Below are 24,285 nucleotides of genomic sequence, written 5' to 3' on the forward strand. Positions count from 1 at the left end.
TTCTTGATGTGCTCTATGTTAAAGAGGAGGTCTGATTTGGGGAAGTAAGCAGGAGAGCAGACAGCAGGCTGCCAGCAGTATCCAGAGGAAATGTGGGAAAGAGGATGGGAACAGTTCTGTTGGCATCAAAGATGATCTGAGAGAGGAATCCCAGGACAGGAGTATTGAAAAGCTGTGGAGATGGGAAACTTGAAGCTGAAAGCATAGGTGGAATGGGCTCCTGGGTACAGTGTGCCTCCTTCAAGGCAGGATATTGTGGGTAGCAATCTCTTTGGTGTTTTTTCATCCAGTTTTAAAAGTGTATATGTTGATGGAAATTTCCTTCTTGATGCCTTTTATGTAATAAATGTAATGCTAGATTTAATATGCTACTGGAAAGCCAAGCAAGGGAGAAATGGTCCTTCTTTCAGCAAGTAATAGTTAGGTGAAATACAGAAAGATACCTAAGGCATGTTAAGAGTGATTTGATTTTAATCTAATGTGTAAAATAACCTAGGAAAAGAATTCAGGAATGTAATGTGTGCTGATTTTTAAAAATTTAAAGGATTATATAATGTTCAAAATGTGTGAATTGTTTGGTTTCATATGCTTAAACACAGAGACACACATGTTTGGTACACATATGTTGTACTCAGTTCTTGAAGATGCAGAACCTTACTGAATTGATAGAATGTGTTAGTTTCTCAGTGCCTCCCACTGGCTGTGTATAATTCTCTGATGGACTTTGGTGTGGTTCTTGATTATATGGGGTGTTATAATTTCCTGATGACTGATTATGTTATTTATAATGCAGAAGGTGTTAATCCTTTGGTGATTAACACTCTATTTGAATTACCAGAGGTCAAAGGTACAGTTTTTTATTTGGTCTTTTTGCAGGCTTTCTTCCTTCTACTGCAGGTTTGGTTCATTCTTTTTTCTTCTTTTTTTTTTTTTTTTTTTAATCTGAAAATTACTTTGAGATAAGTCAGGGCAGTGGGCAACAAACAGAGAAGCATCCTCCTTCCTTTGGGACCCCGGAAAGTAAATTTCCTTCGCAAGAAATAGATCTTCCAGAAGTTTCCTTAATCGTTTTGGAGAGCAAATTTATTAAAGACTGTATTTAATACACACTCACACGTACTTGGATGGTAATATGTACATATGTGTAAATATGTACAACTGTCATTTCAAGTGGTTTGGAGATGCTCTAGAGATTGCTGGCCAGCTGTCAGCTACTCTCACAGTTGCTGTGTTTTACAGAATTGAGAAGGTATTTTATGGGCCTTGAAGTCTTTCAGAGCTTGTGATGGGATGGATGTTAATCTTATCCAAGTATTTCTAGCCTTGTTAAGACCACAGTCGTCTTTGTGTTTTGTTGAGCTGGTCTGGTTACAGGGCTGAAGCTGATGAGGGAAGGTTGTTGTATACAACCTTGTGCTTGTGTAAGCATGAAGGTGCCTCCAGGATATTCACTTTTCTGCAGGTTTTCTGAATTGCCTCCAACTTCAAAGACTTTCTAGTGGTCTACATCAGTTGACCCAAGTGTGTTATTGACTTTACACACTGTTATGAATATGGCTGTAACATATGGTCTTGACTGGAGAGACTGAAGCAGATGCTTTCACCTTCATGATGTGGGAATTCCATCTACTGCAAATATGGGAAAGCATGGGGATTTAGGAAGACCTGCAGGAGTTCCTTCTCTGGTGTTTTTCCACACTAAAACCTTTGTGCTGATGAGTGAAGCTGCTAGAAGCCAGTTACAGGAGCATTGTGTTGGTAGCTGCTAGCCCTCTGAAGTGATTAAACCTTGTATATAAACAAAGAAGTTAGTTAAGGACGGAAGCATTACTATTAGGAAGCAAAAAATGAAAGGAGAGCGGCTCGCCTGGTGGGGTCTGTATTTGAGTGTCAGGCTGTAGTATGTTTACAGTTCCAGTTATGCTGATCTTGGAAATCTAAGGGTCTGCCTCCATATTTTCCAAGAAGCATAACCAATCCTGACTTGTTTCTTGACGAGAATTCAGAATCAGACTAGGTTGATTGAGTATTAGCAGTGAACATCTAGAGGAGCTGGAACCTGGGTTCACTGGCATCCAAAAGCTCTGTTTTAACTCAGTTGCTGGCTGTGGCCTTAATGCCCGAGCTGCTGGATGAAGTCATTCAGTCTGTCAGGAAGTTGGAACAGATGATAACAATATATGTTTAATCTGTGCACCAAAAATTGTGGGTGCTCCGTGCTGCTCTGTGATTAAAAGAATGTCTGTTAGGGATGCTCCAGCTCTTCATACGATGATTTCGTTTTACTGTGCCAGCTTTCTCTCTGCTGTGGTGTTTTGCTCCGAGCTTTGTGAGGTGCTAAGATTAGTGCTGTTTTGCTTTTGTCAAAATCTTTCATGTTTGCTGTGACAGATAGGTGAAAAAGTAGTATTTGTTCTGCTCCAGCATGTAAGGAATCCAGCACAGACACTGAGGACAATTAGTCCTATGGTGTGGGATAAAAAGCAGACATGCTAAAGTTGTAGGGGGACTTTTTTTCCTGTACGTGCTCCTACGGGGGATCTTTGCATATAGCACTGTGGCTTTCTACATGACTTTTCTTTTTAAGATTATTTAACTTCTGTTTGCCATTCAGTTGCTGGCCTGTGGTTAGCTTTGTTTCTCTTGCACAAATACAACATGCTGCACTGGCTTCATTTCGTTCCCCTTTTTTTTCCTTTCTGTTCCCTCAAAGTTTTGCTCACATTTTAATAGTTCCATTTGAGTTTAGCTGTGTTTGTTCTAGTTCTGCAGAGAGTGAGTAGTGTGGTACTACAAAACGTGTGGAAAGCAGAAAGGTTTGGAGGAGGGTTCAGTAGCAGACAGAATTCAAGGCAAACTGGTTTGTGAGCTGAGCAGAGAAATGCAGAGCATAGCAGGAAGGAGGGAAGAACAGGGAAGGGAAAAGGCTGAAGAGTATAATGGTAAAAAGTGCACAGAGAAGAGAAATAAAGTATAAAAAATCTTGGAAGTGCAACAGATACTTCAACAGGAAGAGTGATGATTTATAATCTGGCTGTGTACTTCTAAAACTTCCTTTTGTAGTCAGCATAATGAAGCTAATGAAAGTGTCTCATCTTTCAAGTCATTATTCCTTTGCTTTGCTCCCTGAGGTGAGAAGAGCAGCAGTCGGTGGTAGAACAGGAAGGAGAATACTTGTTTTTAGGGATCAAAAAATTCTCAAATTGCCAGTCTAATTTTAGTCCTTTTTTTGGGGGGGGGGAAATCTTGGTCCAAATACTGTGGTTGGTTCTTTGTCTGTAAGAACTGTAAGGAATTCATATGAAAATCTGTTTTTTCCTGTTGAAATTCACCTGTTGGGCTGCAGTTTTTAATATTTCCCTAGGAAGATACGTAAACTATAATAACAAATAGCCACTTAAAGATGTGACTCGTGCAAATGTCCTTCTTTCTCTTTATATGTCAGAAATGATTTCGTCTGTTGATAAGTTTCTGAATTACCTTTCTTGAGAAGCTGTTCTGCTGTGACTTTGCTGTAGCAGAAAGTCCAGCCTTAAATCTGCAGATAGAACAATTGCAGTGGTGTGCCTGTATGAAATTGTAAGTGATGAACTGCTTGATTAAAAACACATTATCTTTGTGAAAATTGTTCCTTGTTTTCGACTTTTTTCTACTCTGGGTGAGGAGGGAAAGGAACTAGCAAAACAAGGAACATAGAATTGAAGTTCTAACATCATAAATGTCAGCACTTCAAATGTGAACGGTAAGATCCAGCTTGGTAACTAAGATCTGCTTCAGGAAGGATGGAAAAGGTTGTTTGCTGACATTGCTCATGTACCTAGAGCAATGTATTTAGAAGCTTTTTTTACTGAAGATTATATTGTGATTTTGATGGTCCTGTTTCAAAGTCTGCTGAGATCTACTTCTGTTTGAATATCATGAACAGCTATTTCTTTACTTGGATTGAACCATAATTATTTGCTAAAGTGCTGTAATCTCTTCTCAGAACAACTCTTTGAATGGTTGGTAAAATGGACATTGACATGATTCTCATCATTAGGGCTAGGAATCTGTTACTGTGAATCTGTGATGCTCTTCTGATGACACTTTTCGTAAGTAAAATTCATACAGTTAAGTTACTACACAGTCAAACTGTGACTGCTGTGGTCAGAAGACAGCAGGTTTCTGTATCTACAGTGTTTGAATTGGTCCTCCAGTTCCTGCTTTCCCAAGGATATAAGTGATGGCTCCATTATAAAGGTTTTAGATCACATTGACAGCTGTGGAAATTAAATGTAGCCAGCAAAGTCTTTTTTCTGTCTGGCCAAGCAGAGGAGAGAACAAGTGAAAAAATTCCCTGGGAAAATTAGTTCTTGTGAGGAGTGGAGGATCTCTTCCTTTTTGCTATATTAATTTTATTGCATTCTCCAATAAATAAGACTAGCTTTGGTTTCTTTATGTGTTATTCACATGCACGTTTATCATTTAATGACTTGGAATATGGCTTCTAGGCCACGTTATAGAACACATGGCTAAACTTTCTCTAAACACAGGGAAATTTTCTCTTTAGGATAGATTCCACAACAGTTGCAATGATTGAGAATTGGAAGGAGCTTCAAGATGCCCTGAAAATCTATGAGAGAAAGATTGGTAGTTTCCTTGAAATCTCTCTTATAATTTACTATGAACATAAGTATTACCTCACCCTGCTTTAAAGTACCTTGGTATGTTGAGTCTTACGTAGGAATCGTGGTTTCAGAGCAGCAGTTCTGACACTCGCTTCAGCACATCTGCTCACTCCTGGCACCTGGTTCAAGCCTGTGCTGCACACTTCAGAGGAGACGAAAGGATTCTGCCTGTTCAGGTGGCTCCTTCAGCCAGGGCTTGGGGTACTGGAGCATGCTGCTCTCAGTGAGCTCCCACTACTCCTCTCTAGCCCAATTCTTTCTTGTTTCCATGGCAACTTCTTAAGTAACTCCATCTAGCAAAGTACTCTCTGTAGCAATTCACTGTTAGAAGTAATTTGATAGTCTTTCTTGTGACCTATACCAGTCACTGGCTGTTTCTATTTGAGCTGAGGACTCAAAGAGAGTAATGGAGTACTTCACTGTTTCATTTCTTGCTTGGTTTTTTTTTTTCTTTTTTTTCTTTTTTTTTCTTTTTTTTTTTTTTTTTCCAAAATGGGGGAATTTATGTAGGTAATTTAGGCTGTGGGATATTATTTGTGTATTTTAAAAATCAGTGTATTGTGACCTTTAGGATCTATAGACATTTTTTTTGTGGAAAAGCTCTCTTAAAAAAAAAAAAATGTTTATTGCAAAGTAAATGGTTAAAACTGTGCTGCAGTTACGTGAAAGAGACAAACAGACATTCATTATTTCCTGACTATGTAGATTTTATGGGAAAGTAAAGGAAGCAATGGCTGCGTGTCATTAAGAAGTAGCTAGTGGAAAGCAGTGAAATGAGCAATGAGACTTGTAAAGTGTCCTGAAAACTGAAACACCAGTGTACAAAGTACTGCTTCTCCTTGCAGATATGGGTGCCATATGGCAGCATTAAGGTGAATGCGGAGTAGGAGACAAGAATCCTATTATTCCTCACACTTCCATTTGCTCACTGTTTGCACCTTCCTGTGCACAGTGTTTACTGACAAGGCACCTGTCAGACTCTCTGGAGTTTCTTTAGTGCCATTCCAACTTTGGCATTTCTGATTATAGTTAGTTTTTGTAGTAGTACTATAATCAGGGTGTTTGTAACTATTCTTAGATTGAAATCCATATTCATTTTCAAGGGCCATAACTCTCACTTCTCTTACAGCCTTTCAGTTTTTCCTTTGTTTTCCTTAAAAAGGCCATCTGCCATGATTGTGGTATTGCTATCCTTGAAACTTCTTGGCCTGCTCTTTTTTTCTTACTCTGTCTCTGGACCTCCTTCTGTAGCTGTCCTGTGTATCTTTGGAACTAGATGGACTGACTGATGGTACTTTAACACGTGATGTTTAAAGGATCAGGTTTCTGGAAAGACAGCTCTGTGCTCTGGGTGTCTTTGGAAGGATGCGCCTGAAAATGTAACCCATATCAACTCTACGTGAATTCCAGTAGCTGCAGAAATGTCATGTTCTCAGCTGCTTCACCCTTCCCATTTTCTAAATAACATACACATTCACTGGCCAGAGTTTTCGTAACTTATAATACATTTTGTGTTAATTTTGTATTTCTCTGGAAAAAAAAAATCCTTAAAAATCATTAAACTATAAATCTACCAATAGTCAATAAAATTGTCTTTGTTTTAATAGCCCAAATTCTAGCTCGTTTCTGCTTTGCTGTTTTGTGTTCTGTTTGCTGAAGTATTCTTGAAAATTTCCTTTTCTGATGACATTCTGAAGTTAATGGTTTGTTTTTACCCCCAAAACAAGTTGTATAGCATGCAAAACTGGAGAAAATATGCTTAGCTGCTCTCTTCTACTGTTACTTACCCAAAAGCTGGGGAGGACATTTCTGTATTTGGTTTTGCCCTTAGCTGAGGCTATCTTATAGCAATGATTGCTGTATCAAGAGAGAACAAGAGAAGCTGCATTGAAAGGGTGTATAGGAGGCCAAGAAAATTATACAGAATTTAACAAAATGTTATAAAGGGAGTCCTTGAAGCACAAATTTCGTTTGTTGTAATTCTGATTCTGAAAATTAATACTTATTTGTCAATCACAGCTTATCAGTCTGCATAGTGGTCATACTGGTGTTATCACAAATACTAAAAGACCCCCTCTATCTACTTTCCTGTTTTTAGCATCACAAAGAATTGTATTTTTTTTTGCACTTCTGCATTACAGGGTTTAGTGCAAATACTTGAACTTTCCCATAGTCTAGGAAACATGGCATTTTAAGAAGTATTTCATAGCTGAGAAGATCGCTGCTATGCTAGTATAATGATTTGGCAACACTTTCCTCAGTGGAACACATCATGGGGGAAAACCATCCAAAGGACATTCTAAGTTCTGTTCTGTAAAGAAGTGCTCAAAATGACATGCAAAGCATTAGGGGATAGAATCCACCCAATACAATCTCAATTTTAGATACAGGGGAAAAAAAATGAAAGATGAAACTATTCCCACTAGAAACATTGTAAATCTGAGAAAATATATAAGTTTTCCTCTCTCTGACATACATCAAAGGCATAAAACTTGAGAGATTAAAATATGTTTTTAATCTTGGTTTGATGAGCAAAACTTTCGCCATAATATTTATTATGAGAGGCTCAACTTGTGTTGCCTCTTCCCTTTGTTCTGTTTATATATGACTTCCTTTCTTCCAAAAAAGTAGGAAGTATCGCTTTCACAAAGCCGAAGGATATTGCAATGGTTTGTTCATTTAAGCTGAGTCGTAGGCCCACGTGGCAGGCACAAACTTTTCTTTTATTGTCCTGGGTCCCAGAGGAAGAGCAAAGCTTTCTGATGGCTTCCCATGAATGCCTTTCATTTGTGGAGGAGTTTCACTAGCTTATGCTGACTGTACGAAGATCAAACAGGCAGGGAAATTGTGGTTTTGAGGAACTTAGCCAAGATCTTTGTTATTTTCTCAGAAGTTTTTCTTCTCTAACCCTGTTTTTTAAGGACAGTATTAAGACAATTCATTGTAGTGATGGATGGAAAAAGAGCTTGATGAATCGTTTTCTGTTTGAGTACTTTCTTAGTTACTAGAAAATTTGTCAGTGTATATTATGAAAATGCTAACCATAATTGCAGCCCTTCTTTATTGCATCTGGAATCAATGACATCCAAAATTAAGCATGAAAAAAATGTTGTGGCTTCTTGGTCCTGCAATTGCATCTACACTGGGACTGTGCACCCACAGAATTTTGCTGAAATCATGCAGGTTTTGCCTGGGCACAAAGGTCTGTCAAATATATTTGATTACAGGAGCTGACCTATTGAAGTCTCTTTTGTTTCAAGAATAGTTTTTTTTTCCAGTTTTTTCAGCTTTCCTCTTAAAGATTTCCATTTTGCTTAGCTGTTAGTGAACGTAAGTATTGGAATGAGATATGCAGACCACATCTTTTTAACTGCAGTAATGGCATGTTTTGTTAGCAATACACAGATTTCATTGTGTTGCTCATGCAAAACCTCATGTTTTTCATACAAATTTAGGTTTTGGTGAAGGATTATTTCAATAAAACTAAAATGACTTAGGTTTCTGAAGTAAAACACGTAGCATCTATAGAGGTCAGATGTAGCTAGAACTTGAACAGCTGTACAACATGCATCCTAGATTGTTTTTAATTGTCTTCCCTTTCTCTAACAGCAGTAATTCTTGTTTATATTGTCAAGAACCTTTCTACCAAGTACAAGCGCACCATACTTTAAGGTCACATGCTTAACCCTACTGCATGGTCACAATGTAAATGTGACCCTTTGTTTTCATTAATGTATGAGGGGTGGATGCAAGGCAAGGCTGTTCACAGGGCTGAAATAGCTTATTGTAAAAGTGTCTTAAAGAAAGCATATTTTGTCTCCATACCACAGTTGTTTAGCATTACTCCTGTGCATCCAACCGGCAGCCAGTTTGGTAATGGATTTTGTGTCATTTTGTTCTTTTGACCTGTGATACTTTCTTTGAATTCACCTCAAATAATAAAAACCAAAGGTTTTCCTCCTTTCTAATGTCCTAGAAGTAGTAAACAAAGCTTGAACTAGTTCGTTTTTTTCCTTTATGTGACAGTTTATCAGTCACTGTTAATGCATTGCTGTAGAGGGGTAAGGTTGACTTTATTAAAAAAAAAAAAAAAAAAAGTCAAAATAATGCTTGGTGTTTTTTCACCAGTTGAAAAGTAAATAAAGCATATCTTTTAAAATGACTTCAAGAGATTTCAGTAAGTTTGTGCCTTTCTATCCCCAGTTACAGGTATGGTGGAAAGATGCAGTTGAAATCTTCTGGATTATTTTGGTTTTGATGGTCTGGAATAGGCCCTGAATCCCAAGATGTTTGGAAATTTCAATTTGAATTACTATTAGAATATGTGACTGACATGTGCAGTTCGCATAGTAGGTCAGAAAAGCTGAAATTGTGCTTTTAAATATGCTTTACTGTGTCAAAAATGAAGCTGATTTGTTGGATCTTTTTGTTCTAGGTTGCTTACTTTCATTAATTATTTTCAGCCATTAATTTAATGCCATTCATATGTACTTTACAGAGATGTGGATATATGCTAATCCACAAATTCCACAGACCAAATATTGAAGAAAGACACATTTTTGATCAAATTAAATGTTTTCCCCTTTAAAAAGAGAAATATCTCTATGTACTATATGAGCAGTTTGGGTTATTGCTCATGTAGGCTCTTCTTTGTGAGCTCCAAATACTGTGAAATGTGATTTGTCCTGTGGTGCTAAAGCAAAATGTGAAGTATGTAGTCTGTAATTGGGCTAGAGACATGGAGCTGTAGTAGAACTGGTCAAGGTGCCTCTTTGAGGCAGAACTTGTGCTGTGGGAGAGCAGACATCAAGCTCAAGCTGGATGTGGTTCTGGCAGCCTGGTCTAATGGTTGGCAAACCTGTAATGTAGCAGGGTTGAAACTAGAGGATGGCTGTGATCCTTTGCTTGGTCCTTTTCAACCCAGGCCATTCTGTGATTCCACAATGGTGTGATTTATCAGCACATCATGCAGGTGACCTAGGTGCTGAATATCAGACTCTTCAAGTGACTTTTGATTCCGAGAGTAGTTGGTGAGTATATGCGCACAGCAATCTACTGATCCTACTGTTTGTTTTCTTAGTTAGGCATACGAATCTCATGGTGAAGTTTATCTTCCCTGATTGAAGGATTTTTCACTAATCAAAATTGTTTGAGTAATGATTTTCGATAAGTAGTGAAATGTTCAGATGCTTGGCCTTTTAAGCTGTTAAATCTCTCTCAAGCCTTTATCTATAAAAAGTGAATGTTCATCGAAAATGAATATAGCAAAATCACAACATTTAGAGCCTAATTAACTGAAAATATTTAAGAAAAGTTTTTTGTTTTAGTGGTTGTTATGTTTTTAATGCACTAGAAGGGGACAAAGTAAATGTTAAAATTTTCTAAATTGATTTATTTTTCCCTTGAGCTACTCCCTCTTCTATCCTTGTGAGTATCCTTATAATTGTTGGGTTAATTACTTGATAATCTGCCTTTTAAGGATGAAAAATGAACCTTTTATTTCCTTTCTCCTGAGGAGATAAATTAATTACGGAGGGCTTTATTTCTCCCTTCCTCGGAGTACAGAAGAGAGCAAAAATCCTTCCCCAAATTCATAGTGAAGTGAAAACGCAAACCCATGTGAGAAGGAGACCAGGGAATATCCATGGAAGCAAAGTGGTGTTTTAATAGCAGAGACTATTGGCGCGCTGATACTTGTCATTCGCTCCAATCTGCATCTCTGATGGAAGGGAAACATGAACAAAATCCAAACTTAACTCTGTCAAAACAGCATAATCAATAACTGGCTGTGGTTTGCATTAACCAGTTTTCTAGAGTGTGCGTTTTACAGTTGTATCGTGTTCAGGAGAGGGGTACGTAGTGAGAAGGGCTCCCATCCCATGGCATGCTGGAAGTCAGTCTGTGCACAGTCCCTCCTTGGAGGAGCCCAGCGAGGCTGTAGGATGAGCACAGCAGAACTGAGCCTGCAGGTGTGCTGTGTCTTCTGTGCATGCCTGCACTGGGAGCCTACAGGCTTGCACACTCAGAGCAAGGCTGAGTGTACTTTGCATTTAATTTGTTTGTTTTAGTAGGAGGTTCTTGTAGGCTTCTTCTGAGCAAACAAATCCATCAATTTGGTCAGACACGATAAAGAAGCATTACCTTATTATAAAATGTTACCTTAGTTAGCATCTTAAGTGTACCTGAACTACTGAATTCATTTTGCAGATTTCTTTTTCTGTCTCTTTTGCCTTGACAGCAAGAATGTACTGCTGCCCTTACATGAATATGAATGTTAAATCTACATGAAAGTGTGCTGCAGTGCTACTGGGGTAATGAAATTATTACTTGTGCCAAATGTGAGAAAACTCCCTATTGTAAACAACTTGGGGAGAGTCCCATTACCAGAGGGTGATTCATAGACACGGTACCTTTCATACTGTGAGGACGATAAAGGCACTGAATACATATGTCACTAGAAGATATGTGGTTATCTTGTATGTGTACTGAATTGCTACTAACTATGCCATGTGTCCTAGATAAACTGTGCCCACAGGCACTTCTGGACGTAAGTGGCTCGCCGTTAATTTGCTTGTAGCTAGCAGCTTCTTCATTTTGCAGTATTTAACTCATTCAGTAACTTAAATCTCTGTACTTGAAATTATTTCAATAGAACTAATGTCACCAAGAATGTCCCAAATACTTGCAGTTTTTTACAAGCAATGGTGCTAAAAATTATTGTGGTAAGGCGGCAGGTGGTTTGATGGCAAATGGCAACAAGTGGTGACTTCAGTCATGTTAGTGAACATTAGTGCTCCAGACTTTCTCTGTATGAAATACGTACTTCAAAGAAATCAGTGATATGGCTGGTTGCGCTTTTAGCACTAGCACTGAGAGTTGCAAGCAAAAATGTGATCACAAATTCTGTGTAGCCTACCATACTAAGGCTCCAGTATGAGTTCAAAGTCTTGCTTACCTTTAGAATTATTTTGTTGGAATTGATGAAATTATATGAGGGTTCAATTCAAACTAGTATTCATTTCTAACTTCATTTGGGTTTTAGTGAGATGGCATTACCCACTTGAGGCTTTGAAGCCTGTAATTTTTCTGTTCATTTTGTCCCTAAGCATCTGGTAATGTTAATTTTGACATGCAAAGAAAATTGCACTTACTTTTGAGTTCTTTTGATATTTTTTTTCAGCAAGGTCATTTATATTACAGTTCTTCCATGCTTGGAACTGCCCATAATCGGTGGTGAAAGCTGTTCACTTGCTGAGCAAACTCATACGCGTTGAACCCAGTGTGATTCGGTTCTGCAGAATGTAAGCTGTCCCAAGAGCTCATCAGTGGACTGAGTCTTGTATTGCTTCTTAGCTCAACTGATTTCAGCGATAGTGAATAATCACTGAAGCATATACTGCTGTGCAGTTCTTCAGAACTTAAGTGTTCAGTGTAACTACTGTTTGTGTGTGACCAAAATGGGAGAAGGGAGGTGTATACAAAGGAGTGAATTATTACAAAGAACACTTTCTGCTTCAGTTCTTGTTCAGAAAACATATGTTCAGCCATGCAGGCAACAGTTGGGGTAAAGACACACTGTAGGTTTGGAAACAAAAGGCATGTTCTTTTCTTGCATTCACAATGTTTTCAAACATATTCACTTGTTAGGGACTAGCCTGTCAGCTGGATCTTCTTGCAAGCCTGATTTCTTTTTCCTGACTTCTTTCAAAAGCTTTTTCCCCCACAATGTTTTACACTTCATATAATCCACTATGCATGGTAGGCCTGCTTCTGTCTTTGTGCTATTGATTCAGACAGAGGTGGAGGGGCTGTGCTCTGGGAGAATGTGGCTAAAGGGTAACCTTTCACTCACCCATACATCTGAAGGTGCAAAGCCACTCTTATTTCAAACGCTGTGAGTGGGTCAGTTGCTCTTTCTTGATGAGTTACTCTTCACTTTTAGTGCGCTGCCAAACTGGTTAGTGCAGCAAAAAGATTTTTGAAGTGCTGTTCTTTATACTTTTTTTTTTTTTTTTCCTCCAGACTTTCAGATTATCTTTGTAACTGCATTGAATCATCCCATAAAGTTCTCTCTCTGCTGGAAATTCATTCAATTTTGTTATGCCAGAATTACCTAAAACTGCTTTGTCATAATATTGTTTCAATGCATTTTTTGTACTTTTCCAAGTATGTAATTCAAGACTACAATATAGATAGAAATATGTAGGCATAAAAGTAATGGTTATTTCCTTTCTTGTGTAGGAATAAGCTCTGCCTAGTTTAATTTATGACCTTTAAACTCATATAAGTCCAAAATGTACTCCTTTAGCTCCACAGGTAAAGTTAAATGGTACAACTTTCTAGTGCAGACAAGACCTAAAGTTTTTATGGAAATGTCTAAGTGATCTACTCTCTGTAGGTTTTTCTAGGTCAAACTACTCATCTATCAAGTCAGGTATTCATCCTTTGTTGTCAGCAGTGAATACCTCAAAGAGAGACAGAGCTTCCTACATTTTAATGCGTGTAGGTTTGTTGTATTTAGAGCTTAAGCATATGTCGAACTTCAAGCATTCTACTCTATAATTGGGTTATGTACTTGCTTAGTTCAGATGTGCTTAAGTGCTTTTGCCAATTGTGTGCTACTGAGTATAAGGGTAGAGAAGAATCTGCAATTTGGCAATGATTTCCAACCAGAAACTTGAGACTTTTTTTCCTTTTATCCTACAAAAGATATATTAAAAAAAAAAAAAACTTCCATAAATTCTCTATTCTTTTATATTTTATTCAAACACAGTCAAAGTATTTGACCCAAATATTAAGTAACAAATATCAAATAAACTATTTTAATATTGGATGCTTTCTATCTACTTTAGCATCCTTTCTGACACTTTAGTAACTTATTCTTGTATGAATTTCTTGTCTTAGAATATGTCAATGTTTCATGTAGAAGAAAAAAAAAAAAGTTGTGTTATACCAACTTGTGGATTATTCATGTATTGTGTTGGGATACTGTTAGTGTTAGCTGAATTCAATGGCCTGGGAAATTGCCACTAATGAGCGTCCAGTTATTAGGGTTTCCCACATAAGGTCCTTCAGAACATGAGGATAACTTAGACAACTAGAAAATCCACTGCCAAGAAAACTCTATGTAAATATTTTCTAATGGAAGGTGCCAGCAAATGCATCCTTGCCAGCATACGTCAAAACTGCCAAAAGATCAGTGAGGATAGGGATTAACTTTTTAGCACTGTCATCTTGAAAGCCTTGACGGGGAAACATTATTTAAACGTTTTTCTTGACTGAATATGACTGAAAAGATGTTAACGGTAGATAAAACTAATATAAAGTAGCTAATGATAGTGACACGTATTCCAAGTCTGCAGCTTTTTCTTTTCGTTGAGCTCTGTCAGGCATCCCTGAGAATACTGCAGCTTTAAAATAAATTGGCCTACCTTCTCAAATGAAATTTGATGATTTGTCTCCAGTCTGATAAAAGAAAGCACACGCTGGTGTATTGCCTTCTTTCAGGACTTTTTTTGTTTTGTTTTATTGGCTCTTTAAAGGTAAATTATGTTTTAGATGTTGCACTGACTTCTTTGACTCTCAGGAAGAAAACAGTTAATAATAATTTCTTCCCTTTCAGCTCCCATGAGCCTACCTTCATTGTACAGTTTGCGTATAACAGCTAGTAAGAGTAGAGTGTACTGAATCTTAAACAAATCTATTAGGATCACGATGGCAAGAAACTGGGAAAATGGCAGGAAAAAACGAACAATGATTTTGTAAACCCTCCAAAGGTCAGAAAAAGGCTTTCAGTAAGTATGCAGAGGCTAGAAATCAAATCCCATTTCCTATCATAAGAAACCAGTTGTTTTAGCAGCAGTGGTTAATGTACTGTATGTGAAAGATTTAAGACTAGTTGGAAAGCTTTGCTTCTGTTTTATTAGGCTGCTATTGAAAAGCCAACAGCATAACTTCAACTAGGTGCTTTGAGATTTCTTAATGGGCTGTCAAGGGCAAGACACCAGGTCTGTGCTATACTAGCTCTTTCCTGTACATTAAAACAACAGGGGCCAAATGATCATATACAGAAGTATGAATTACTTGATGCTTTCTCTGTTCCATATGGTCAGCCATGTCTTTGGCAATTAATCATGTACAGAATCAGTTGAGTGCTCTCTGAAGCATTGAAGTCAACATTTAGTTGTACCTGTGCCAGTGGGGGCAGTGGGGGTTGCAAGCGTAAAATAGCAGCATGAGGAGCTGCTGGCGCCGAAGTCAGAGCAGCTGGCTTCTATAAACAACACTTTTTTCCTTTTTACCTTTTTTCTTTTTTTTCTTTGACAAACACGAGCCATTTTTCAATATCATCCAAAACATGAGGTTGCTGAGTGAAACTGTGATATCTGGCATAGTGGATTAATAAACAAAGGACAAAAAATTGGGTTTAAAGTGTCCAAATTCCTGGGTGATAACTTAAACCATACTGGGTACTTCCACATATCAGTGAAAATGAGTGCATTTACTCATAAAATATAAGGAAAAAAATAATAATAATAAATTAACGGTAAAGAAGAAGTGAGCAGCGGTTTGTAAGCAATTACTGGCTTTTTTTATGGCATGGAAGTTATGACATGTTAAATTAACATGGCTTAATAGATTTCAGGTTCTATTTTTCTCTAAAACGCATGCTGTTCTGGTTTTGCAGACTTCCATCGGGAAATTTTTTTTGCACTAACAATAACATAAAGTCACAAAAATAATGAGAAACCAAAAGACTTAAAAAACAACAAAAAAATTTCAGTCCTGTTTACACATCTCAAACTTAATGCTTTTCCTTCCTGTATTTATTATTGGCTACTGAGAGATGACTGTGATGTTGAAGTAGAATTGATTAATAAAGATTCAGAAGCCCTATCCTATTTAAACTCATGATGAATAATTTCCATCTTAACTCTAAGTGAAAAAAATTTGTTTGTTGACCTAATAAAGTGGGTCCAGAAGATGAACTGTCCCAAGTGCCACTTTAACTTTAGTTTAGACTGAGGGCTAGTTTGTTTGACAGGATATTAGGCTTCATGTCTCAAGCTACATGTTTCTAACCTTGAGAGGTCTGTGTTGAAGGGAGGAAAATGAAACTTTAAAAGACTAAAAAGGTACCAGTGTGGTTGTTGGAGTGTTTAGAAGTTCTTCTTTTATTCATTTTTTTCATTGGTAGTGGCTTATTTATGTTCAGACAAAGTTTCTTCTGCTATGCATGAAGGCGAGTATACTTGTAATCCTGTTACAATAGCTATAACATTAATAAAAGGCATCCTAAGATGAGTAGTAAGACAGGATCATAAGAGTTTCTGTTCAGTCCCATGTCACTGATATGTTTTGTCAGTGGGAATGAGATGAATATGATAGTGGTCTATTAAAGTCTTGTCTATTGCCTTTCTAACTCAATAAAAAATATGCCCTGATGGTTGCTGCCAGGGGTGTCAGTAGAGCACTAGATTTATTGCCACTGTGCCAGGAAGAAGATAAAGGATGTAATTTGCTAAGCAATCTGTAACATATGAGACTATTGCCAGCTGATATAGATGTATATATATCTATTTATGTGCATATATATGTAATGTGCTTATATGGGTTTGGTTTTCTTGAGAAGTGGGTTTTTATTTTTAAGGCTGTGCCATTTAGGAATTACAAAGGAAATGCCCTTACTGCTTTAATAGATCAATAAGAAAAAAAGGGCAAGATGTGTTTGAAAATGTTCACGGTAGTGCTCATTGAGGAGGCATGCTGACCAATGGGACGAGAAGTTGTTTCCCTCTAGTGATAAGCAATTTGTTTAATCACATTTCTTAGGATGTTCAGGATATGTTTTTGCTAGCTCAGGAAGCAGAAGAAAGAAAGTTTCAACAATCCATAAACATTACCACCCTCAAGAATCTCTGTGAGCCCAAAGATGAGATAAGACAGGCTGTAGGGCTGGTTGTGCTATTTGTTTATTCTGCTGTCCTGAGGTCCCAAGTGTGCTGAACAGCACTGAGCCGGTGCGGAGTCCAGAGCAGCAGTGTGAAGGCTTCACTCAGCATCATGCACAGGGGGCCTCTGCAGACAATTATCTGTCATTAAAGAGCATTAAAAGAATCGAGACACGGGGTCAGGTTTTCTTTGATGAGATGTGCAACTATAGGGATGTTCAAAAGAAGGTCATTCCTGCCTTTAGAGCAGGGTGGTATTGGCTGGGTTTCTGTTGGATTTTTATCAGTGTTGATGTGAGGAAATGGCTTTCCCAGCTGATAAGATCTTTGACCGAGTTTCTTGAACCCTTGACCTTTATCAGTCAAGGTATATATTGAACCCCCCCATTAAAAATAAATCCCGAAACAAGTTATATGGGAAAAAAAAATCTTTCAAAGGAGGGTGTTTTGTAATATAGTTTTACCCAGAATGCTGCTTTATCTTACACAATTTGGGATTTTTATTGAGACAATAGGAATGGCAAGTTATTAAGAAATGTCTCTGTAAAAGCTACATATCAAACCCTGCCCTCGCATTCCAGGCAACCTTGCTGCCCTTAGCACTTGTAGGAAACAAGTAAATCAGTTAAATTGCTATGAATCGTTGTTGTATGTTGCTTAATAGTACTATTTCACCCTCGAGGTGGCCACAACGTGCTTGCAGGGCTCCGTAAAGAAGCGTTTATGATGTCTGTGTCAAACTGTGTTTGACTTCGTCTGTGTACATCACCACAGGACTGAAAGGTGTTAGTAGAAGTCTGGCACAATATAATTGTTCTCTCCATAAAAACTGAAGTGTTTTGTTCCCAGATGTAGCTGTGGATGTGGGGGACTTCAGTACCAAAGTGGCAGTTTTGCCAGGCTGCCAGCATTTTTACAAAGGCATTGTGTGACTGAACCTTTGGGGAAGCGGTCACCCATTTTTGCAGACTCCAATGGCATCCTCTTTTCCTTAGGAACTACCAGTTCCCTATGGTCTTATTTAGGGGATCTTGATGTTTGCAGTCTGCAAATAACTGTACTTTCAGATTTGTCAGGCAGAACATCGTTAATCTTTGTGGCATTTCTGCAGTCTTGGAGAGAAATAGACTTACACTATCGCCAGCTTTCCCATCTCTTGGGCATTTCCTTATTCTGCTGTGATTAATACAGCCACCCAAAAATTCTGAAAGGGAAATCCTAGTGTGCTGTGCTCTGGTAGTACAGTGAGTCTGATGGTGCTATTATGCAGAGATAAGCTTAACTATACTGCTGTGTCAAAAATCTTAGAATACAGAAGATAAGACCTTAATAGGTATATTTATTTTGAATGATAAGGAGAGTTCATGTTCATCTCTTGAAGAATGTACACATCTTCATCTCATGTGAGTACGTTTTGAAGACCTGTGCAGGTGCTGCAGATGAGCTGAGGATCAGGGTTGGTGAAGTTGGCAGGTACTACAACTTTTGGAAGAGATGTTGTAGGTCAGTGCAAGGGAAACCCAGGTCAGAGAATCTTATCTGAAAATACTCTGTCTTCTTGTTTGCTTTGCAATGTCATAGCAGGGTCAAGAATGTGATCTGTACAAAGTTATGGACATCGGGTACTTTTTTTTCCTTTTTTTGTGCGTGTGTGTGATGGTGTTTGTTTTTGTTTGGATGATTTTTTTTGTGTGTGTGGTTTTCTTTGCCTTTTGGAAAGCCAACTAAGAGAAATGGGAGGAGAAGGACAAGATGGATGCTTTGTAGTCTTTGTCATCTGATGTTAGTGAAATGTTTTTCTATCTATATGAATCCTGGTGTGCTTGTCGTTTTCAATCCTTACTGTGGTTTCAATGTCACTGCTACTTTACATAGCATAATATGCATATTCCAACTTCTGGGGAAAAAAAAAAACATTTTCCTGTTTTCACAACCTGGAGATAATGATGATTTATCATACAGGATTCCTGGAGGAATCTGTCTGTACATTTGGGCCAGGCAGGCTCTAAAAGAAACTGTGTGCCATGCCTGTTGATCATGTTGTTTGCTTGAGAGAGGCCATGCTGGAGGTAGCAGATGATATCAGTGATACTGGAGTGGTGTTTTGAAACTGCTCAGGTTTGAAATATATTTTTAGCTTCCTTTTCTGTGAAAAAAACTAGGTTTGCATAAACATTCTGCCCGTTTCGTCCCATCCTTCCAAAAGCATTTAGATACTTCGGTCTGTTTGTAAAACATACTAATGAAAATTACAGCATCAAACATAAATGAAAATCAGTGGCTGATTAAGGTGAGAAAGGCAAATATATTATTCCAAATGAGTGAAAAGATTGCAAGTTGGACTCTGTTTCTGTTGTGGTTGGACATCCAGCCATTGGAGGTCCACAGCACCACAGCACACATGTTGGTGGAGATGGGTGTCAACAGATGCTGTTTTGTCATGAGGGAGTTCAAGTTTTCTGACTGGATGATGAAGGACAGATGTGCACTTTTGTAGGCCCGGCTGTTAATGCAACGTTTGGAAAGGCCAGTATCTTGTGTTCTTCCAAGGCTGAATGTAATTCTACTCTACAGCTAGGTCCACTGCATGTATATATTTTTTTTTCCAGCAATTTGTAATGTATTCCGTAAATGAAGGGGAAAAAAGTTTTCCTACCTGTTTCCTTGAAATATTTCATAATAAGATGAAAATTGAGCATGGGTACACAGTAGGAAATTTACTTCAGGAGTCACAATACAAACAGGAATTGCCTTCGAGGTTAAAAGGGTAGGAGGGGCTCTCCCCAAGTGCTGTAGTAAGGCAAACACTTCTGATATGATGTGATATAAGAAAATGTTTAAAAGAGAATGGAATTGTATCTTAGGAAAATGAGCTAGAATGCACAATGTCTTACTGTGTTACTTAAGGCAATGAGATGTTAAGGTTTACCTTATGTGCCACGTACATTGATTAAATACCAAATATATGGTGGCCATTTCTAACCATCATTTACTGTATTGATTTGTCAGCAGTGGAGCTGTAATAAAAAAAAAGTATCGATTTACTGTCCTTATTTGCTTATGGGCTTTTTATTAATTTTACACATTGTTTCCTATTTCCAGATTATAATTTTAATGTGTTTTTTTCCTTTTAAGACGAGTCTGGTCCTCCAAGAAGTTAGAAAAAAGGAACAAACTGACGAACAAAGGAATGAAACCGTCAGCTGCTTACTGCTACTTCTTACTGAGCGACAAAGGCTGCGTAATGAATGGACAGCAAGGTGAGAAAACTGAGAAAAACAGTGAGATAGTGAAGTTAGAAACAAACCTATAGAACTGCTCTGGGGGAGGAAAAAAGTACCCCAACAAATTGGCATTTAAAACAAGCCAGAAGTTTAAATTTTTAACTACAGTTTTTCCCTTAATAGAATAATTAATGTGTCTGCTTCTGAATTCAGAGTTCCTTTGTGAGGTGAAATGCTCCTTTACTGTGCTTATGTAGTGCAAAGTAGGTGGCATAAATACTTGAGGATTACTCTAAGGTTTTCCTTATGCTAGTAACAATATGAGCAATGTTCCCAATGGGCATGGCAGGCAAAGACGTGTCCATCTTGTCTGTTTTCTTCATGGTGCTCACGTTTCTTGTGGTGTCCTTCTTGAGTTAACCAGATGGCGTTTAGTAAATTGGAGTATCTGTGTTCCTAGAGTTCTCATTGTGCAATTGTTTAGTTATACTCAAATTCTTAAATTGAACATACTGCCATGGCAATAAAGCAGGTGTTTACAGTAACAATTTTTGAAGGCTGTTTGTGTATATATTTGAAAGCTTATGATATTTTTGTGTAGTCAGTTGAATGCATTTGGAAACATGCATTTGTTCCTTTAGTCTTCTTGTAAATAGGTCAATTCAAAGAAGAATTTGTTATATGCCACCTTATATCTTTCCAGTATCTGTCATCTTTTTAGCTACCAAGTTGAAATCACCTTTTTCATATTTCTAAAAGCTGTGGATTTTTACTCATGTAATAATTTCATAATTTTTCTTACTTAACCATGACAATAAATAATTACATAAAAATGATAGACAAGTAAATACTTTCTTCTAAATGCACAACCTCCTATAAAACCAGGAGATGTCCTGTGCTTGCAGTGAAATACAGCTTTTAGTTAAACTTCTCTTTCAGACTTGTTTAATCAAAATCAACTCTATTTGGTAGGATTTTTTACCTATGCTAGACTTAGCAATTGAGAGTTGTGTATTTTCTTCTAATATCTAATTTAGAAAAGCTCCTGATACTCGAGATTGACTTTAAACTGTCTGTTTAGGTATTGGTTCTGGCACTTGGCTGGATTTTCTATTCCCAGTGCTGTGTGGACTTTCTAGAATCACAGAAAGCTTTGAATAGGAAGGGACTTAAAGATTAAGAGAGGTTTAGTTAAAAACGTTAAAGATTACTACGTAGTAGCAGAAATTAGATGCTGTAAATTATAAATTTGTTTTCTTATGGGTATATGATTTTTGTATACTCTGAGTTAAGAACTCAGAGTCAAAAAGAGTCACTAAGGTGAGTCTCTATAATATTGTTCATATTACAATGTAGGATTTGTTTCCTTTTAAAGGAATTTAAGTGAGTTTTATTGTTTGTGGGTTCGTTTGATTTGGCTTGTTGGTGTTTTCTGTTTTTTTGTTTGTTTTTTTTTTTTTTTTGCCTACTGCTACCATACCAAATAATGCAAATAGTTTTGAGTACATTGGAAATTGAGAAAATCCCTTAAGACTTTTTCATTGGATTCATGCATCCTTCTTGTGAACCAAAGTAAAAGTTTTCTAGAGATAACAAAAGCCTGAGTAGTTGTAATGAGTGGAATATCTTTTTAGGTTTGTTTAGTTTAACAATAATTTCCTAATATACTAAATCATCAGGAGGCATAGCAATCTAGAGTCATTTAAAAGCAATGTGGTTACAGTGTTTCTGGCCTCTGCTTTTACAGTTCCCAATTTAATCAGCGGCTGGAGCCAGCGGTGCAGTTGTATCCGCAGCCTTGTCTGACACAGAAATGCCAAAGCTCTTGTGTGGGGGCAGGAAAAGGCTTAGAAGCAGACAAAGTGCAGGCCTCCTTGAGACTAAACACCTGAAAGAAAATTTCAAGAGCACGGTGCCTTGAAAGTTCTGAAAGTGTCCTTTGAGTATTAAATATCCATAATCCTTTTTCTTTCCATTTGATGTTTCCCATCCCAGTGACCTATCTGAGTCTCATCCATATGATCTGCATGAACAGGCTGTTACAATACACCTCCCTTGGCTTCATCAAAGCTCCAGCGAGATGTCTGGAATGAGGCACTGGCTGTGGTAGCCATCAAGCAGCAGTGGTGAAAGTTATAAAACGTCCGCCGTGGTGCTGGCAGGGCTGCCCATGTTTTAGAGATCAGCCTATTGTGTACTTTGGAATTACATGAGAAAAATGTGCTTGGACAGGAAATAATTAGCACTTGTCAAAGGGCAGGCAATAGGTTACAGTATTTTACTTTCAACAGGCTATCAGGGGATCAGCTAGATTAGATAATAGAATTTTTTTTTTTTCCTCTGGAAGTTAAATACAGATGACTCTAATTACTTTACAGTGTGCATTAGAGAGCACATTATGAATAGTACAACTCCAAGAAATTTAGGTCAATGAAGGGAGGCAGCTGGCGAAATCTTTACCCACACTTGGACTTAGTAGTTAGGTAAGCATTCTGGTCTGTCATGTGTTTTATTTGTCACGGGTGCCTCAAGATTTAAAAAAGAAAGAAGAATTCTGGAAGTTGTTAGTTCAACCTGATTGAATCTTGATATTTATATTTTTTCAGGGGAAAAATGTCATCTTAACTGTTTTGGTGTGTCGTTGTCTACTGAGATAAAGCACATCCTTGCATCATTTGTTTTTAAGTCATACCAGTGTTTCTGCATTAGCCAATTGCAAATACTCTGAGCTCCTATTTCAGCACGTAGCCCTGTCTGCCCATTAGTACACCCAGCCTTACAGCTGCCCTTTCATACACTGTTTACTTGAAGATGCCGTTGGTACCTTACATAACTGTGCAGGTCTTCCAAGGATTCGAGCAGTGCTGAGTGGCAGTGATCCCAAATACTTCAGGTAGGACTCACTGGATGTTCTCTAAGTGTTAACAGAAATGGTCCAGAGTTCCCAAAGCCTCGGATTTGTTTGTGCTGTGTGATAGTGCCTGATGGACAGGTTGTTATAGCTGTAAAGAGCTGCTCAGCCCTTTGAACTGACCCCTTCCCGACCTCGGCTGGAAGAGGTCCCCCCCTCAGCACACTGAGTTTGGGGAGCCCAGCTCTACTGTAACGAACTGGGGGTCAGGGAGCAGCTGTGGGTTTGGGGAGAATCATGCAAACCTGCCTAGGCTTTTTTTTCACTGTATGATAATGAAAATTGTTACCAAATTATATGGAAGTTTAACAGCAATAGTGGGAAAGAGAGGGTGGAGTCTTTTGCATTGGGTTTGATAAATGAAGTGTGAAGTTACCCATCTGGCTCTAGACAGCCCTCTTTTACTCCACGAAAAGGAAACATTTAAAAATAACCATGGTACATCTAGAATCAATGACCCATATAGAGAGCTGGAATAGATCAAGATTTAATGGTGACTGTGGAAGAAATTATCATTTGAAAAGTGAGACAAAGGATGAAAAAGTACAGTTCAATATCTGCACCTGATTCGTTTTCAGAAAAGATCTTAATATTTTTAGTCTGCTAATGATGCTATAGACAATTTTTTTCTGTTTTACTTTTTAGCTGGAATCAGAAAAGTTGTTATCCTTAAGAAACAGTTTGGCCAGAAAATAGTTTTTTAAAAAAGAGTACTTGAATTTCTGGAGAGAATGTTTCACTTTGCCGTGTCAGCAAATGCCCAGCAGAACTGGGCAGCGTGGTTTCATAAAAGTTCTCTCATTTCTCCTCTTAAAGAAACTTGTATCGAGTTATAATAAGATTGCCCTAAATGCTTGTATGTCATACTCCACTTAATTATTAGGGTTGTTTTGCTGTATTTTTTTTAATAAATACATTTACAATGAAACCAGTTTGTCATCAAACAATCAATTATAGATTAAATTAGAGGATAATGTTTAACTACAATGAAAGCATTAACTCAGTGGAAGCATTTTTTTAAAATAAGTCTTCATGCCAAAAAACAAAAAAAACAAAAAACAAACGTAGTCTGAAATGGTTTTATTATGAGGCAGACTGCTGTCCATTATGCTGTTTCATTGAGTGCAATTCGCATCACGTCTCTAAAAGGAAATTCAGTCAGCTAAGGGAAAGTGTAAATCTTTGGATAAGATCTAATGAGAGAAAAAGTTTGAAAGGAAAAATAAAAGTGTTTGTGATAGTAATATTTTCATAGTTGTGCTGGTTAGATTCTGGAATTGTAGTAGTGTTCTCTCAAAGCCATCACAGTAACAAATGTGATACAGTGAAAACATAATAAATGGTTTGGACCAAAGTAAACACAAAATTGTACTGGTTCATGAGATGGACAGCAGAGAAGTGTTAATTGATTATTTCCTGTAAGGATCAGTAGCTTAAATCCTTGGCTCGTTGAAATGGCACAGTGAACAAAATCTATTTTATGAAGTCTTTGCTACAACATATGCTAGATCAGATCACTGTGTATTGTAAGA

The 24,285-nt window shown here is 37.7% G+C and overlaps 1 protein-coding gene across 2 annotated transcripts in view; it reads left to right on the forward strand.

Annotated features, from left to right (window-relative positions):
* The window catches only part of FTO (FTO alpha-ketoglutarate dependent dioxygenase), a 226,182-nt gene that overhangs the window by 76,213 nt on the left and 125,684 nt on the right, over positions 1 to 24,285 (forward strand). For both annotated transcript variants that reach the window (XM_052685718.1, XM_052685719.1), the window contains exon 8: positions 19,754 to 19,878. In XM_052685718.1, coding sequence (XP_052541678.1) covers positions 19,754 to 19,878 — 125 coding nt within the window. The remainder of the gene's footprint in view (positions 1 to 19,753; positions 19,879 to 24,285) is intronic.

This window comes from Tympanuchus pallidicinctus, unplaced genomic scaffold, assembly GCF_026119805.1.
Source record: "Tympanuchus pallidicinctus isolate F22 unplaced genomic scaffold, pur_lepc_1.0 scaffold22, whole genome shotgun sequence".
NCBI lineage: Eukaryota > Metazoa > Chordata > Aves > Galliformes > Phasianidae > Tympanuchus > Tympanuchus pallidicinctus.